The sequence below is a fragment of the Nasonia vitripennis genome, chromosome 5, assembly GCF_009193385.2.
Source record: "Nasonia vitripennis strain AsymCx chromosome 5, Nvit_psr_1.1, whole genome shotgun sequence".
NCBI lineage: Eukaryota > Metazoa > Arthropoda > Insecta > Hymenoptera > Pteromalidae > Nasonia > Nasonia vitripennis.
In genome coordinates, this window is record NC_045761.1 from 25,062,726 (window position 1) to 25,081,371 (window position 18,646).

An 18,646-nucleotide genomic window follows, 5' to 3' on the forward strand; every position below is an offset into this window, starting at 1 on the left:
CAGATGCAATTGTGTCAAAGTTATTTTCAGAACATTCTATGCCCCGTATAGCATAGATAAGTTTTTTTTTATAGTATATTTATTATTTGAGCGCACTCCAAATGAATTTTATATAAATATTCAAAATAATAGAGGTATTATTTTTCATAAGTTAATAATTATAAAAAGAAACGGCCTTAAATGAAACTAAGTTTTAAAGTAAAAAATCGAACAAATAAACAACTCCACAAGGTTTTTGGTTCCATTACATTTTGACAGAAATAAAGATTAGCAATTCGTAAAAACTAGTTTTAGACGAACCTCAGTTTATTGGTGAAAAAGATTCAATTAAAAAAGATGAATTTAGTTAAAAAAAACTATTGCACTACTCGCTACAGAGAAAAACTACAAATTACTCAAAAAATGAGTAGCGACAAAACACTTGAAATTGTTCCAACAACGATTTATTATAGCAGTAAGTCGCATTTGATTTTTCTCTTGATGACAGATTTTATTTCTTAAAAGTAAATCCAGCCTCCGCAGTTTCTATTTTTTTTAACAACTCGAGACTAGATCTATAAATATATTAAGCTAATCAAGTTCATGGTCGAAATTCTTCTTTCATCCACTGGCAGTTTTCTCTCTTCTTTCCTTTGTTTTACATTTATTTTTTCTATGGATTCTTTATTCTTTTTCACATGTCACAATTATAGCAAGCGGAACATTTAAAACAGCTCTTTTTTAAATTGCTGACGATTGTATGTGTATGTAAACTTAAAAATACGTATCGCATTCTTAAATATTCAATTTTATCTACGTTGATGTATGTATTTGATATTATTTCTAAACGCGCGCGATGAAATTTGAAATTTGATTTTTTTTCTTGTATTATTTTATTAGCATTTTTTTGGACAATGAGAGAGAAGATGAACTAGAATACATTCATTCAGAGAAACTGACCAACAAGCGTCTTTTAATACGCAATATGTTTTATAGAAAATGAAAGAGGAGTCGTCTAAAAGTTTTTTACTATCGTATATTATTATTATAATAGTCGATTCATCTGTCTGTTTATCACTTATACATTCTTACCGTTAAATGTATAACATAATATTCATAAACTATACGTAAAAGAAAAATTAAAAGTGAAGGAAAAGCACAGCGATAATTGATATTATAAATTTGTATTTAATTTAAGCGATGCAACCTTTTAGACTTAAATCAAATGTCACACACACATATATATATATATATATATATATATATATATATGTAATATATACCCGCGCAGATAGAGCAGATTTAAAATAGTTTAAAATAAAGAATATATATAATAACATGTATAAGCTGCCTCTGCTGTCTCTTGACAGTATTCTTGTGCAATAGAGATTCACATATATTTTATGTACAAGTCTCTCATAGTACAAGAATTTCTTTTTTTCCTTGTAATTTTCCTTTCTTTCTCTTTTTATTATTATCTTCTAAACAACGTCTGACTCTTCGAATAATACGACGCTCGATCCTTTTCATTAATTTCTCCAAGATATGACATACACCATCATTCATCATACTCATCAAGGAAATAAAAGCTGAGACATTTTTTTATTTTTATTATGTATGTATAAACGACGTTATATTGCAGCTAGAGTATTTTTTTAAATATTCGAAAGTTAAATTCTTAAAACATTTTTTCTTAAAGAAAATTTTACAGTTACAAAAAAAGGAAAAACGAATACAATTCGCAAATATACTACACGATTCGATTTGGCGAGGATCGCACAATTCGCGTTACTTATCTAAGTGTATAAAGCTTTTGCATGTTTGTCAAAAGCCTTTAGAGAATTAAATATATATGTATATGCATTTTGCCTCGATTTGTTTATGTTCATTTAATTAATGTTATTAATAATTTGGGTTCATATGGGAGGAAACTCTTTTTTCTTTAATCGTTACAGGTTAAACATCTTTTTACTCTCTCTTTCCTTCTCTACTCTCCCTCTCAAGACAATACGACTTTAACAATCGTTAAAAGCTATATCTCATACATTATCCCAAGTTAGCGCAGCTAAGCTCATAATAAAAATACATATGGCAGTCAATGATCGCCGACATAAGAGAAAAATACGTAATTTCATTCTGGGCAGTGCACATAAAAAAAGAATCCTGTCAAAGTCAACGGTTTTTAAAAAGTAAAAGATACATGTGATTTTAGTTTTTTTTCATGCGCAACATTTTTATCTTCACTTTTGCGCGATTTCTTTGACTTTGTAAACATTTAACGACTCACCGCGAATAAAAAACGCAATTATCGTCGCCTCTTTTTCGTTTTCATGTAAAAAAATGAGCAACTGAGTACAGTCTGCGCAAGCAGTTCTTACATAATTGGACAATAAACATAATTTAGCAAATCTAAAAAATCAGTATAAAAGAACATTCGGGGCTAGTTTTCCAAGTCGTTTACAAAATTCATAAGCTTCGCTTAGCTTCGTTTTTCAAATAAAATAGACACTGTGGTTTTGTTTTAAAAAAAGTCGTCAAAGAGGATAGTAGGTTACAAAGAGGAGTGTAATACATCATTATCAATAAATTAGCTGCGTACACAATAAAAAACAGTCCAGCCGACTTTAGCCGTTGCATCTCAACGTATGCTAATATGAATTTTATTAGCGTATGTGAAAAAATCAACGCCCGAATCTAAATAGACTGTTACACGTTCCTTTTTTCTTCATTATTTACTTTGTGTCGTCATTTGATAAATAATATAATAATAACATAATATATATATAATAATTATACAATAATCTGGACAAGGGAAAAAAACATGACAGACAGTCCCTATACCTACTACTTTGTAGTACTTTTGGTGTGTTAAAATTCATGCATCGCCGATGGGATATTCGCAGTTCCACACAATGTATATAATTATTCATGCTTGTATTACAATATATGTCGATGATGCTGAAGAGACAGATTACAGGTGGGACACGACGACGACGGAGGCGGGACATTAGTTATTTTTTCTTCGCTTTCTCGCCTAAGTAGAAAAATCGTTCGCACTAACTTGGGACATTATTAAATTTTCATTATTTTTTTTTTCGTTTTAAACATTACATTTCTGCCTTATCTCGTATTGTTTCTCTACTGCAGCGATTACTTTGCGTAAAACACGACGACCCCCTCACAGCATTTTGCCGCACGGCGATGGCTGCTGATGCTCTATCCTCTTTCGTTCTTTCGTTCTCTAATGTTAATGTTATGTATGCGCGCTCGAGTTCGCGCTCGAAGGGGGACATCCATTTATCTTCTTTTCACCTTCTCACTCGTTTATTAGCGTTGCTTTATCCAAGTAGAGCGACGAAATATTCTTCTTCGTTTTCTTTGAAGGTTCGCAAGTGTGTAATTTTTGTTTGTTTGCGTTAGGATGTTTATTCGTGTAATTGGGTGTTTGAGTGTAGGTTTTCTTCTTGCGTCGTCTCTCACACATCGGGTGTGTGGGCGGTTTCAGCTCTATTTCTTTCTCTCTCGCCAAACTTCACTGCTCTAGTTTAGCTGAAAAACAAAGTTGCATACGGGTTATTATTCAGACGTTTGACCGAGAGCTATTTAAAGATTGACCTTAAATATTCTACGGGCGATATAGTTTTAAAGGGACTTTAAAAGATATTGTTGTCTTTTTAATATAGTTTTAAAATGATTGGGTACCTTAAAGATTATTTTTTGGTCTGATTCAAATGATACATTAATTTTTATGGCATAAAAAGTATCTTAAACCAAAACAATTAGCATAACAAAAAGCAAAAGCAATTTTTTAATTCTTCTTTTAAGAAAAACTAATTTGGCCGAAACGTAGTATTTTAATAATAAAATGATTGGTAATAATCATTTCAGCTTTGTTCAGCTTAGTAAATTACATGCATTAAAATATATATTTTTAAATATGTTAACGACTATGAAATAAAATTCCTACTATAAATAAAATTTAGATTATGATTTCATAGATATTCTTCTGTCCAAAAAGCATCCACTACTTTAAACAAATTCTATTTACTATAAGTAATCCTTTTATTTCTATGGAATTTATATGAAATATCAAATCTATTATATTTATTGTATTTACGTTATATCCTTGACGCCATGTATGGTATACTTCGTTTTATATGTAACAATCTAGCAATGGCAGCAAAGCATTTGGAGGCAATTTTATAATCATAATGCGACAAAAAGCGATGAAAATGAAATGATTAATTATGTATAGCAATGTGTAACTAACAGCGATACAACATCGATGTTGGATGGTAACGCTAATTAATTTATACTCAAAAATAATAACGATCATAAACAAATAAACGCTTTACTGAACAATAATAAACTTAAGAGTATAACAAGCGTTTTAATTACCAAGTCCGTGCGATATCAATCGATATAGAAACGGACATTTTATGGTGTTTCATACGTCAATTTTTTCCTCCTACTGTATGGTAAATATTTTTCGAATATCACGCATTTCATAGCAAAATTATATAACAACATGCTGAATAAACTGGTGTTTTTCATTTTTTTAGGACATTGGAGACACATTCGCAATGTAAATATATTTTATAAATCAAATACTTTTTGGTAAAATACTCTATGCGCTGCATAGAAATAGCTGTATTATTATTTTGGATTCAATTTGAATCGTATGAATCACCAGAAGGTGATAGATGTCTTGTGACGTCTATTAAATGATGTCATTCCGCATTCACAATTGGAAGAACATTCCTCGTATGTTTATCCCAAAAAAAACTAAGCTAATGGAAATTAAAAAATAAAATAAAAATAAAGAGGATACTACAGTCTCAAAGACATACGGACGGGAGAATTTTTTTGAATAGCGATATTTTGAGTTACGTGGCTGAAATAACCATAGTGTCCCCTTAGTAATACAACAGTCTGTAAAATGAATCAAATAATAGTGGGTATACGATCGCTTAATCGTGCAGTATAACAACGGTAACTTGTTGATAATATTGTGCGACTGACTCACCGCATCTAAATGTTGTTCCAATTGTGTGATACTGTGCTTTTTCTTACTGTTCTTTTGGTATCGCTTTCTACTTTTTGGCTTTTCTAAAATATGATAAATGCGAATATGATCGGATGTTTTATGCGGTGCGCCCTACTCTTATTTTTCTTTGCTTCATTTTGAATCGCTAAATATCTGCACTCTACTCTATGCATCATACGTCGATGAAAACTAAATAAATAATGTATAAGCAAGATGAAAACGAGCAGAATGCGCTTTCTATATGATTATTTCCTCTGAGTGGCGATAGCGAGATGAAATATGTAGAGGTTATAAATTTCCCTAAGAGATCCGATAAAACTTTTGTTTTCTTTTCTGTTCGGAGAATATAAATTTCTTACTATAATTAGATATCTATTACTCTTGTACTTTAGGTATCATACGAAAAAAGTTTCTTTTCGGATCTCCCAAAGTTTTTATGAACTACAAGAGCGCATCAACATGTGAATATCTATAATGAGAGAAATGCACGATCATATGTATATCCACAAATATAATACTCGCGTTTTCACACTCCTACAGAGGACACACTCCTGGCACGATGCGATACTGACAACCTTGACGAACAAGTTGTACTTTTGGCTTCTTGCCGCGCGCATAGGGGGACAATAGACAACCGGATATGTTCCGAGATACACGCGAGAAGGAAATCGAGACTCACTTTTTCTTGAGAGTAAAGAAGCTGCGTCGCTTGGTCTCAGCCTGGGTAGGCGCGGGCAGCGTATGTGCCCGCGACGTACCGGCTACGGAGGCGCCCTGGGCTGCCTGGTTCAGCACCGACACCCACTCGTTCATCTCGGCGTCGTCTTTGGCCTGGAACAGGAAGTCGGCTCCGCTCTGCGTCCTGTGCGAAAGAAAGATAAGTAATTAGCAAAGCTTGGTGATTTTTTTCTACATAATACAATTAAGGGGAAACCACTTACTTAACGCGGAAGACATGTTTCTTCTTAGTATAATCACTGGCGACGATAACGGTCGCACCCTTGAGATCAAGAGGCGACTCGCCCTTGTAGAGCTGTTCAGGCGTCGATTTGCATGACTTTTGGTCCTTGTAGGCGACGAGGGTCTGCCCCCTGACGACCATGTAAACCTTGTCCCAGGAACGATTGGACGCCTTCTTCGTTGTGCTCTCCCACTCGTGCTTGCGCACCAGCGTACCCTCGAATTCGTCGTCGCTCGGGCTTCGCGCTTCTACAGATAGGCAAAAAGATGCTTGTGAAATATTTTTAAAAAATTTGGTTAATCAAAAAGGACGACTAGTTCAAGCAAGATCTAACAGTATGTATATGCACACTATAGTTCTATAACATCTAGGCACGAATGTATGTATACTTATAGTAATAATAAAAAATTATTATGAATTATATTACACACTCGCAGCATTAATGAATGCGGGTATAAATTATTCTATGTATGGCTAGTGTGATTTATGTGTGTACACGTGTGAATGCTTATATTAAAGACACGAGGCGATGGATTGTCCAAAACAGCGATTTCATTAGTCATATATAGAAACGAACCTGAAAGCGAAAATTATTAGGTATACATAAATATTTCCTCGTTATTCATGCAGTTATAACCATAAAGCTTCCATCTCATTGCAGCAAGCCTGGGATATTGTAATGATATACCAATGAAACAATAAAAAAAAAATATGGCACCAGCTCCTCTGAAATAATTCTATTTTAAATTTACACTATATACTTTATGTAATATAAACCATCTGCATTCGATGTAAATCTCTAATAAGTTGTGTTTAAATGAAGTAAATTTCAATCGTGTAAAGTGTTTATAAGAAGAGTACAAAACACTAAACTATTCTATTCCATTGCTTTGTATTTGAAGTATAAATCTAAAAAGCATTATATAAAAATGTAGTCCTAGCGAGCAAAAGTGAAAATCAAGTCCTAATCACTCTATACGCAAAGTATACCTAAACAGCTATATAAAAACTATCTTTAATTTAAAAGTAATTGTATTGTGTCTTCTTTGCTTACGAGGTGTCATCCTTTGCGGTACTGTAAAAAAAATTGAAAAATAAATGTTGTGTCTCCATTTGTGAACCATCAAGCTCACAATTTCTCATACAAAGTAAAATTTTCATTTTTGAAATTTACGAGAAATTGTGATGCTGAACTTCATTTTGCTAATCCACGGGTCTTTAATGTACTCTCATTGTCAGTGTAAGTTTTGTGTACTTACAATACGATATGTAACCCACTGTTTTACTAATTCAGTTACATCAGTATGCCTTCAATAAATTCACGGGTCTTGCCAACACTTTTTCTCAGTAAAACAGCGCGTCTATACAAAAAAATCATCATTCTTAAATATCTAATATACGCGTTCCACCCACGCTGAAACATAAAAAAGTAATCGTCTCCAGCACAAATCTGCTCAGCAAACTGAAGAAAGCTCCGTCATCCTGGGGAACCTGTAAATCCGATCCGAAAGAACCTTCTCCTTTGATCGAAAAAGCAGGAGACTCACCGTACTCGTCGTCACTCGCGCCACTGCGATCCAGACTCGGCGACTTGGCCGTCTTCTTCCAGCGGAAGCTCCTGAAGGGCGACTTGCTGCGACTGCGGTCCTTGCGCCTCAGCGTGCCCGACTCCGAGCCTGCCCTCGGCGCTGTACGTTTACACCATCAACGACAACACAACGAGCAAACCAGGGAGGAACACAAGAGAACAGAAACATTGAGTTTATACTTGGTAGCTACTTACTTTGGCCTTGCCGTACGTCGGTATCATTCTTTTCTGTACGTTCTTTTAATCTGATTCATCGATTTTTGGAATTTTGCTTATAAGGCTAAACTTCTTTGCTTCTTCTACTTTGTATGTGTGGCATATTGCAGGAGAAAAGTTCTTTTTGAAAATTCGCGTGAGAAACAAAGCAAAAATGAACCAAAAATTGATGCAGCAGAAGTTGCGAACATCTGGCGTATGCCCGCGTGGTTTCTCTTTTTATTTTCTCTCTTTCTGTCTCTCCCGCCTTTATGTAGAGTATAGGTAAAGTCTTCCTTTTCCGTTTTCGAGGCGGGCAGTAAAAGATGCTCGAGCTACAAAGTTTTCTAGAAGTACACGTGCAAACGTGCTCATGCAATTTGTATTTTTCCTTTGCAGTGGTCGGTTTTGTTCTGAAAATTACTTTTGCAAGAGAAATTTTAATTGAACGGATCACGTACACGCTACGAATAGCATTTATAAAAGTATGGCTAAAGTTTTATTTTTATTTCAAAGTTCATTACAGACCACAGCATAGGATTCCATATTTTCTGCTTCATGCATCTTACCGAGAAACTCTACCAATTACAGTCTTGTTCTCTAAACTTTTACCTTTCAACCAAACTTTCCTTACATGAGTTTCAAACTATTTTACTGCTGAATACGTATGCCTACTATACTACTTTAAATAACAAATTACATGCATTAGTTTAGGGTTTCTTGTGAATCAAGTGCAGATCGTTAAAATACTAATCTGTTGCCAAATGTAGATAAATATATTGTGAACGAAACTAGAAATAAATTACTTGCAGTGCGCGGCGGCTAAAATAAAAAGGACTTGAAAGCATAATGTAGATGCCGTTTGAATCGGCTTTGAACTGGTCCGGCGTAACGATAATAATTGATTCAGAATCGCAGGAAATCTTATTGAGAGATTACAAGTTCTAAAGTACATCCGCATATACAATGAATTTTAACAAATAAATTTGCTTTTTTAGAGTTGTTATATACCATATATAAAATACAAAGATAACTTTATACAAACAATTTCGTAGAACTGCTTGGACTCTAATCATCAACAATTTATAACGTTACTTATTTCAGTCTTTTTAACTCGTTTACAGCTTTTCAGAATTGCAACTACCGATGATGATGAAACTATTTCGCCGTTCATGTTCAACTGAATATGAAACATATATTGCGTGATAATGGCATTAGCTATAATGAAAAGATCTATACGATCTGCTACCATATGTGGACATTAAAAAATAAATTCGAACAGCAACTTGTCATGAACTTACTTGTAGGGGCGGAGGGTGAGGTTCGCTGCTTCGACGAGGATGGTGATTGTGATATGGGAAACTCAGCCGGGACTTGTCTCCGCTCGCTTCTCTGAGCATGCACTACTCCACACCGAATCGATCAAATACATGCTTTTATATTATTTTAGAGAAATTACTTGTGTGTCAAGGCGAACGACAAGTGTCGGAAAATAACTTTGTGAACTCCACAAGAAATTTTAATGCATTGGTAAGTAATCAAATTATTCACTACATAAAAAAATAATTAAAACACTACGTAATGTATTAAAATACTTGATCAAATGATAAGCGTACAAACATGTAAGTTAGAGCGTCTAACAAAAGAAAAATAGAACACTGAAAAATCTACAAGCATGCAATTTTTTCTAATATACAAAATTTATAAAAAAAAATTCACTCAACAGAGAGTTGAAGTAATGATCTTCGGTATACCTACCATTATATGTGCAGAAACTAATTCTGAAATTTGTGCTACTACGAAAGCTTAATAGAAAAAATAAAAAAAAATTGTTAAGCCAAGAACCTGAAAATTTTCATCGCTTAAAGTTAATGTATTAATCAAGTGCTCGGATGAAAATGCTCCTATATTTGAAGTGCTCGTCCATCACCTGCTTTTCTTATTATATAAGAGCAAATGAACGAAAAAGTACATATGGGTTACAAAAAGACACCGCCACTCCGCTACAAGTTATATGTATTATAAAAAAAATTGCATTAAATATCGTAGGCTGAAAATAGAAAACATGTAAAATACTGTTATGTTCGCTTTGACGTTCCATCACCTGAGCATTATGAATCACCCAATAATATGTAGGTTTCAATCACATTAACAAAGCCTGATAAAAAAAAATACTTAGATCATTGCGTGTGATTGATTATATACATAACTGGATATTCGTTCGTGTATTTGAAATATTGTCGCTAAATATTATTATGTTATATTAATAAAAAGTGGGTTATGTATAATTATATACATTTTTACGCAGAACAAACACCAAAATGAGAGTAGATAGAGATCGAATGATACATTCAAGAATGAAGTATGCTAAATGCAAAACGACGGAGATGCTATTAAACAACGGCAACGGACAGACACTCACCTTCCTTGGGCTTCTCTTGAGCCTGCGTTGTTTGCGTGGAAGATTTACGCTGTGCCGCTGTGGTTCATGTGCATTCCGTGCCGCGTTATTATTTTTTATTTTGGAGTGCGTTAGTCGTTTTGGAAGGATTAGTTTTAGTTTATCAGGAAGCACGGGATATGGACATTCAATTTTTGGTCAGGGGGAGGCAATCAGAGGCAAAAAAGAAACGTGCTGTTAGCGATATTCATGCTTCATTTGCTAATTATTAATACTTTCTCTTATCAAACTAGAAGGTTAGTATCTTAGAAAGATTTAGATAGAAGAAAATGTTCTGCTCCACGAGAGAAAAAAGAGAGAATGAACCTTCTAATTTCATAGCAAATTTTTTTTAACTTGACTTATGAATTTGAAGAAGTATACTCTTATTCATATTAATTGCATGAATGTAAATCTTAAGTGAAATAATTGCTCGTTCAATATTTTCATATTTCGATTTTTAGTTTTTAAAAAGCTATAAATACTGTGAATTAGACTCGACACTCGACACATGTAACATGGTCGATAAACTTTAATTTGACAGACACAATTTTGCGAAACAAAACAAATGAGTAAATTGATTATAAAGCTGTATAACTTACCGTGATCATCGTCGCGCTCTCTGCTTTGAGCACCATCCGTCTCCGCTCTGCAAAGATGAAAATCAATGTTTACTTGATTCTAAAACTGACTTTTGTCTAACATATTTGTTGATTTAAAAAAAAAATTAATCTTTACCTTTCGCCTGATGGTTCTTCTGGACTAGCGACTGGAGTTGCTTTGGCTAGTCTTGCAGCTTCCGCAGCGGCTGCTTCTTCCTTTTTGCGCCTTTCTTCCTCTTCCCTTTCTTGTTCTCGTCTCTTCAATTCTCTCAGTTCGAACTAGACAAGAACATTCGCATAGTTATTAATCGTATACAATGGTAATTTTATGACTCACTATGGACTCAGGTGGCTATTTGTATTCATACATACCGTTGTCAGACGTTGCAAGGCACTGAATCTTTCTTCTTGTGCAGCTGCCGATTTTTCAAATGCCTCGTGCTTCTTTATGAGGTTTTCTACCTCGTCGATTGTGTGCTATAAATCATGAAGACAAAGAAAATATTGAGTGAATGCTTAAAGATGGAACATTAAAATTCAAACATGCAAAAGCAACTTACTCCAAGTTCTTGACTCATAAGGTATGGTTCTTGTGCAATTAACCAAGCCTCCGCAACCGCAGCATCTCTTGCGAATTGGTAAACTTCCAAGACTATGAAGATACAAATCGATTAAATTACTTCTCTTGAAAAGTTCTACATTAAAATAAAAAAAAAACTTACTGAGCTGTAGATTTTCCCAGCGTTCTTCCCAACGATGCAACAACGCATTTCTGTGGTCTGTTAAGGCTGTGAGTTTTTCCTTGATCTGTGAGCTGGCATAATGATTTCTGGCTAACAAGTCTTTGCCCAAGTTAATACAACTCAGTAGATTATCTTCCCTTGTGTCGATCTCTGCCTTCAAACTTTGGTGGTTGTTCATCAACAATTCTACTCCACTCACATCTCTCGGCTTCTCGCTAGTGTTCATTTGTCTGACTACGTCGTCCATCCAAATCATAAGCGTCCTTACCATGTTGAAGAATCTGAACAAATCTCCGGTATCCTCTGAGAGAAAATAATTGATTTGTCAGTTAGAAATTGTTAATGAAAGTTAATAATTAAACATAAAATCAAGAATATAAATTGTCGTACCTAGTTTTGTCTTTCGTGCCTCACAGAGCGATTGCAGATTATTCCAGGCAGCCACAACCTCCGCTTCACGGTTTGTGATCTCCCGGGCCTTGTCGCCAGCATAGCTTGCTTGCAATTTAGCTGATTCTTCCTGAATCTGCGAGACCTGGCTCTGTAAGGTGGACAGATCTTGGATGAAATTGCCATGTTTACGCTGAAGTGCGGAAACGGAACCAGCATCGCGTCCAAGCTCATCTGACATGGCATTCTGCTTCTCTAAGATGCGACCAAGAACGTCCTTGCAGTCATGGAAGAATTTGTGCAGCTCGCGGCTAGCGGCGAGCATCTGCGTGCGTGTCTCGATCAACTCCAACAGATCTTGCCAGACTTCGTTTAATCCATCCTTCCATTCGGCAATGGTAGCTGCATCCGAATGTCCGGCGGCTATGAGCGAGTCAGCGATGCCGTTAACAGCAGCCACCCTTTCAGAACCAATAGCCTCTGTATCACGAGCAAACTCCTTGAATCTTTCCCAGAGCAATGTGACATGGTCGTAATCCTGTCCAAGCTCGTGACTGCCAGCAACAAGTTCGCGTTCAGCGATCCATTGTTCCAGGTCGTCAACCTCACGGTGTAGGATGAATAGCTGTAATGCTTCTTCGAGTTTGGCGCGGCGTTCTCCGGCGAGATCTTTCAAGCCGGCGTACAGCTTATCGACCTAGAAGGGAAACGAACAATGAATATCCAAGCAACAGTTAAGAAATAAATTTGTTAATATTTTAACCATACCTGCGACTGTTTGACAGCGATCTGGTCGGCCAGAGGATGTTGGTCACTAATAAGCTGTCTAGAGGTTTCTCCCAACTGTCTAATGGTCTCGGCGTAGTCTTCAACGGCATGTTCTAAACCTTCGTGCTTCTTCATAAGATTCTGGGCGGAGATTTCGTCCTTGCCACGATCCTCTACCATCATGTAAAGTTCCTGCTCGCTCATCCAGGACTCAGCCTCCGTGGCATCGAAGAAGTACTGCTGAGCTTTTTCGTTCTGGGCAAGGTGTGCATTCCTCTCGTCTACAGCGTCCTTCAGTTCCTTCCACTTCTCGTTCAGTTCTGAAATGAGCTTGTTGAATTCCTCGCTGTCTTCGTGTCCCTCGTCGATTAACTTCTGTCCGTTGTTGCAGACAAGATTGATGCGTGGCTCATGGTTGTCGATTTCCGTCCTAGAAAGCAATACATGATTCATTAGTGTCTATATTTCTAGCAAAATATCTATCCACAAAAATATGACAAAAACGTACCTCAAAGATTGGTTCTTCTTCTTCAGCATGTGCACATTGAAGAGCGAGTTTCCAAATTCCTTGCTAGTAGCCTGCGGCATCTTCTCGGCGATCCAAAGCTTCTCATCCTCAACATCGCGCCTGAATTGAAAGGCTTCCTTCTTCTTCTCGAGTTGTCGCTGGCGGTCGTTAAGTGGCGCCTTGAGCTGCTCAAATCTTTGGGCCACCTTCTCCTTTTTGCATTTGATCTCCTCCATCTTGTCGTCAGGCACCGTCTGCTGAAGATGTTCGGCCTGTTTATCAAGCTCAGTGACCTGGCGAGCCTTAACCGCCATCTGGGTCTCAATCATCTGCTGCTTCTGCATGAGGATGTTAACAGAAGCCAAGTCGGAGCCGGTGTCGGTGCTTTCAATCTGCTTCTCTAGTTCGTTCATCCAAGAATCGATATCATCGCAAGTCTGGTGGATAAGAACCTCACGGTTAGCGTCGAACAGTCTCTTGCCCTTATCGTGCGTTGTAGTTTCGAGTTCCTCGAATTGATCTGCGAGTTCAGAGACTTTAGGCTGGATAATTTCAGAAAGCTCAGGCTTCTGCTGGAGAAGCTCATCAGCGGCAGCCTGTAATTGCTGCAACCTATCCTTGTTACTGGCGATTTCAGCTTCAAAGGCCTGATGTCTAGTCCATTTGCTGTGTACGGTCTTGGCGCTTCTGTAGGTTTCATCCTGGGCAACGATGTGTTTCTCCTGAATCCATTCGCTAAGTTCCTCGCAATCCTGAAGGAAGAGCTGCAGCTGCTGTTGATCGCGAAGCTTGTCCAGTAGTTGCTGAGCCTTTTCACGGTTGGCCTTGCGACGCTCGTAAATGGACTCGGCCTTCTTCTTGATCTTATCGGCGGCGAAGTGACCGTCGTCAACGAGACGAGCGGCAAACTGCTCGACGGAATTGATCTTCTCGTCATTGGCGTCCATCGTGGTCATAAAGGCCTCGTGGCGTTTGATCATATTTTCAGCCTGTTCGAAGTTGGTTGGAGTCTCGTCCTTGGCAAGGATATGCTCCTGCTGGGAGAGAAGAACCTCAGCCTGGCGAGCATCGCGGTCGAAGACCTGGTAGTTGAGCGAGTTGGAGAGCAGATTTTGTCTGTTGGCCCACATCTGGTGCAACTCCTCCCATCCCATCTTGAGGGCATTCAATCTCTCGCGCAAGAACATGTACTGAGTGTCGCCATCTCCAGCTTCACTAGTCAGCTTCTCACCGTACTCCATCATCTTCTGGTAGTCATCGGTGTAATTATCGATCTCCTCCTTGATGTTCTGGTGCTGAGTCAGTAACTTCTCTGCGTCGGCAAGACTGATGGGTTCATCCTCGCTAGCCACGTCGGTCTGAGTCTTGGTAAGCCAAGCCTGGAAGTGGTCAAGATCTCGCAAGAAGCGGTGAAGATCACCAGCTTCTTCGAGCTTGGCGTCTCTCTCCTTGAGCATCTGAGTAAGCTGCTCCCAAATGGTGTGGATCTGCGTAATCCTCTCTCTGATGACGGCAGCTTCCTCTGGGTGATCTTGCTCGATAAGCTGAGCTTCCTTTTCGAGAGCATCAAGTTTAGCCTGGATGGCGGCGAGATCGCGCTCCATGCCACTGAGACGACGCTGCAGAGTCATAACTCCCGTGAGATCCATCTCGAGGCTGTCGGTTTGCTGGAGGATACGCTTCTTATCCTCGATCCATGACACGGTTTCGCGACACTCAATGTGGAAGGTTTGGACGCCATGAGCAGAGTTGAGGGCTTCGCGCTTGGACTCGGCCTTCTCACGGAGCTCCGCCCATTTCTGGTTGAGCTCGTTCTGGCGCTGGACGATTTGCTTACTGTTGGGATGCTCGACATGCAGCAGTTGTCTCGCTAAAAATGCAGGAATTGATTTATTTACTCTCTCATGAAAATAAGACTTTTATCAATAGTAAAAATATATTACCCAATTGATTGACAACTGCAACGCGTGAAGCATTAGCGTTCATTTCCTTGTCGAATCCATCATAACGATGCTTCATGATCTCAACATCTTCAATATCCTTAGCTGGAACCATTGTATCCAGCATCCTGTTCTTCTCTCCAATCCATTGTTCAACGCCATCAGCCTCGCTGAACAGTTTGTAGAGGGACAGAGCATCAAGCAGCCTCTGCTTCCTCAACTTAGCCATTTCTTGTAATTCCTTGTAGCTCTCGTCGATCTTTGCAAGTCTCTCGACCACCTTAGGCGACTTGGCATCTTGTTCACCTAATTGTCCTAAAAATACAAGTCAGTAAATATTAAGAAAGCTCGATTAAAATGTAATATTAATAGGATCATTTTATTCACCTAATTGTTGATGTAGCTGCTCTACCGCGCTGGCATAGTTCTTAAGCTCATCGGACACGTCCTTGTGCTTCTTGAGAAGCGACTGTACATTAGCCTCATCTCTGCCAACGTCTTCAGATGATACCAACTTTCTGGTATCCAGCATCCAGACGTCGATATCCTCGGCATCAGCAAACAATTGATGGTAATCAACGGCCTCTTCGAGACGCTTTCTTCTGAACGCAGCCAAGTCCAATAGGTGATTCCACATCGTAAGGATTTCCTGCAATCTCTCTTGGATTCTATCGGATCCAAAGTGTTGTTGGCGAACTAACAAATCAAAATGCATTAATATCGGCATCCTATATAATCAAATAATAATTCCGATATAAATTGCCGATATATGTACCTAATTCATCTCCCACAGATACAACAGACATGAGCTGCGGCTCGTGCGATTGAATTTCATTCTCGAGAGCTTTGTGCTTGGACAATAGAAGATTGACGGTAGTGAGATCGTGACCGATATCACCAGTCGAGACAATCTGTTCCTTCTCCTTGATCCAGTTCTCCTCATCAGCCATATCCCAGTAGAACTGCCACAGTTTGCGCGACTCCTCGAGGCGAGCACGACGTTCAACAGCCAGACGAACGAGTTCGGCGTAGGCATCTTCGAGCTGCTGTACGCGCTCGACAATTATAGTTGGATCGCATGGCCTGTAGCCTTCATCCTATAGAGACAAAAAATAATTTGTTAGAAACAATAATATATCTATATGTATTCAAAGGAGTTCATTTATATACCTCTCTACATCTTACCTGTTCAAGGAATCTCTGGCTCTGCTGTACAACGGCTTTGACCCTCTCTCCAAGTACGTTGATGTCAGCCTCCACAAGCGAGTGCTTTTGCAGCAAATCTTCGACACCCATAAGATGTTTGCCGTAGTCATCAGTAAGGAGTCTCATCTTGATCTCTTCCATGCTATCCAGGATGTAGAGCATCTCCTGGAAGTTCTGCTGCAGCTGCAGCGACAACTCTAGTCTAGATCGGCGAGCTCTGAGCAGCTCCAGCAGGTAATTCCAGAGACGAAGCACGTTATCCTTGCGCGCGTTGATACGCTCGATATCGTGGTAGTTCTCGGTCTCCAGCTCTTGCGAGACCGCCATGACGGCCTGAACGCGCTCTTCGTAAGCGAAGATGTCGGTCTCGATAGCCTCGTGCTTCTTCGCTGCAGCTTCCACCGCTGCCAGATCGAAGCCGAAATTGTCCTGAAAATAAACGTATCCAATTAATATCACGCTACTCGAATTTCACTCTAGTAATTTGTAAATTTATAAGTATTCAAAACCCACCTGCGACACGAGTCGCTGGTTCTCAGACAGCCAGGTTTCCCTCATGCTGGCCTTCCTGTTGAATCTGGCAGCAAGTTGATCAAGTTTTTCCTGTCTAATAAGCTCCTCTCTGAGAGCGAGCTCCCTCTCGTGCTCGGCCTTCTCCAATCGTTCCCAGGCCTTGTTGATGTCGGATATCATCTTGCCTTCTTTGGGCGTATAAGGCTTCTGGTTGTTCGCGCGCATCTTGGACTGAAGCGTGAACAGCAACACCTCGAGGTTACCCTTCTCTACGAATTTGGGCGGCTTCTCGACGGTGCGGTAGTTGGAGAATTGTGATAGCTGAGACTGGACACCCAGCAGAGAGTTGGCAAACTGACGATCGCCTAGAGCCGTGATGGTCGACTCGATCCACTTGAGCAAGTCGCTGGTCAGACTTTCGTACTCGCGGATCATGCGGTCATTCTCCATTGCAATTCCTACAACTTTGCCTATCCTCTTGCCTGGAAATTTGAACAGCATTAGTTCATGTTTCAAAGCTTTACAACAAAAGTCTAAATATGAGATGGGAAACTTACCTTGTACGGTTTCCTGCTTCATCTTGGAGAAATAGTGATAGTACGTGACGACATAGGTGATGATGGACTTCTCATCCGGATGATCGACGAAGATATCCTCGGCATCGAGAAGTTTGGTCAGGCCCAGCTTGTCCTCGGCCACATTAAAAGCGTTGTTAAGATTGTAAATAGCGTTGCTCTTGGACAACTTGTCAAACTGTATAAGATCGGGTCTGTGCTTGTGAATGATGGCGTTGAAGGCCAAGCCGTCCCTCCACGAGGTCGTGAAGTTTCGAACGTTGACGTTGTGGTAGCCAGCAGTCTTCATCTGGCACCAGAGTAGCAGAGCATCCTTGGCGCTCTTGGTTTCCTGGTTATCGGTCTCCTCGATGGTGATGTCTTGGATCTGGAAGCGCAGGATTATCGTCCAGATAAGACCGAGGGTCAGACGTGGATTTCCGTCGACGATGTCGTGAGAGCCCATGTTCTCGAGATGGACGCGCTGCTCGCGCAAGAACTGCAGGGCCTTGTCGACGTTCTCGAGGCAGTGGATACGCATCTTGCCCTTGGTTGGTCGGGGCAGACGCTCCCCAGAGAGGATTTCCAGAAGCTTGATCAGCATCTTGCCGTCGCGCAGGTCGACGTACAGGTCGCCGATGCGCGACGAGCAACGCACCAGGTGCGAGTTCACCCATTTTTGGAAGGTTTTCTTCTGAACCAATTCACGCTCGCCTATGGATGAAACGTTGAGGATTAAGTGAGTGCTTTTTAAAGAAAATGCAAATGAAGAATGTTCAGCGAGTATTAGTAGTCGAGTGTGAAATTCTTAGGAAAAAGACACAACAATTTGAGGCCACACTTCGTGTGAGTCATGTATGTGTTTTAACTGTTGTTCCAAGAAAGCAACGGTTATAAATTTTATCTCTAAGAATTGAATTTGGCTTTGAACTAGATGCAGCGGCATTTTTCTTGGCTAGCACTTGAACTTGACTGTTGTGCATCTCGCAAAAATTAGTCGAGTTAGGCAACGCGATACCGACAATTTTCTTTTCATTCGTTGATTCGAAATTCATTCAGTTAATTTCAATGACTAATACTCGTAATCATACGTGCTCATAGTTTTTAATCGCTCTATCGAAACAGCATAAAAGACGCCGTATAATAAAATAAAACCATCCAAAAGACCTGTAATCATCAATTTTATCTAATCCGCCGTCGTTACTCCGCACA

At 39.0% G+C, this 18,646-nt stretch overlaps 1 protein-coding gene across 10 annotated transcripts in view; it reads right to left on the minus strand.

The window, feature by feature from the left end:
- Positions 1 to 421: 421 nt before the first annotated feature.
- Positions 422 to 18,646, minus strand: part of LOC100114310 (spectrin beta chain) — a 39,188-nt gene continuing 20,963 nt past the window's right edge. For 2 of the 10 annotated variants that reach the window (XM_031931088.2, XM_032600280.1), the window contains 20 exons: positions 17,438 to 18,148; positions 16,881 to 17,362; positions 16,347 to 16,796; positions 15,937 to 16,258; positions 15,549 to 15,857; positions 15,165 to 15,476; positions 13,222 to 15,091; positions 12,714 to 13,143; positions 11,946 to 12,642; positions 11,535 to 11,858; positions 11,373 to 11,464; positions 11,185 to 11,289; positions 10,949 to 11,091; positions 10,813 to 10,859; positions 10,193 to 10,249; positions 9,072 to 9,173; positions 7,535 to 7,675; positions 5,968 to 6,235; positions 5,706 to 5,888; positions 422 to 3,528 (listed from right to left, as the gene is read on the minus strand). In XM_031931088.2, the coding sequence (XP_031786948.1) occupies positions 3,525 to 3,528; positions 5,706 to 5,888; positions 5,968 to 6,235; positions 7,535 to 7,675; positions 9,072 to 9,173; positions 10,193 to 10,249; positions 10,813 to 10,859; positions 10,949 to 11,091; positions 11,185 to 11,289; positions 11,373 to 11,464; positions 11,535 to 11,858; positions 11,946 to 12,642; positions 12,714 to 13,143; positions 13,222 to 15,091; positions 15,165 to 15,476; positions 15,549 to 15,857; positions 15,937 to 16,258; positions 16,347 to 16,796; positions 16,881 to 17,362; positions 17,438 to 18,148 (7,049 nt within the window). In that variant the 3' untranslated portion in view covers positions 422 to 3,524. Of the gene's footprint in view, positions 3,529 to 5,705; positions 5,889 to 5,967; positions 6,236 to 7,041; positions 7,063 to 7,534; positions 7,676 to 7,965; positions 8,951 to 9,071; positions 9,174 to 10,192; positions 10,250 to 10,812; positions 10,860 to 10,948; positions 11,092 to 11,184; positions 11,290 to 11,372; positions 11,465 to 11,534; positions 11,859 to 11,945; positions 12,643 to 12,713; positions 13,144 to 13,221; positions 15,092 to 15,164; positions 15,477 to 15,548; positions 15,858 to 15,936; positions 16,259 to 16,346; positions 16,797 to 16,880; positions 17,363 to 17,437; positions 18,149 to 18,646 lie in introns of those variants that run through there. The other 8 variants (XM_031931089.2, XM_031931093.2, XM_031931090.2 and 5 more) reach the window with 8 other exon arrangements.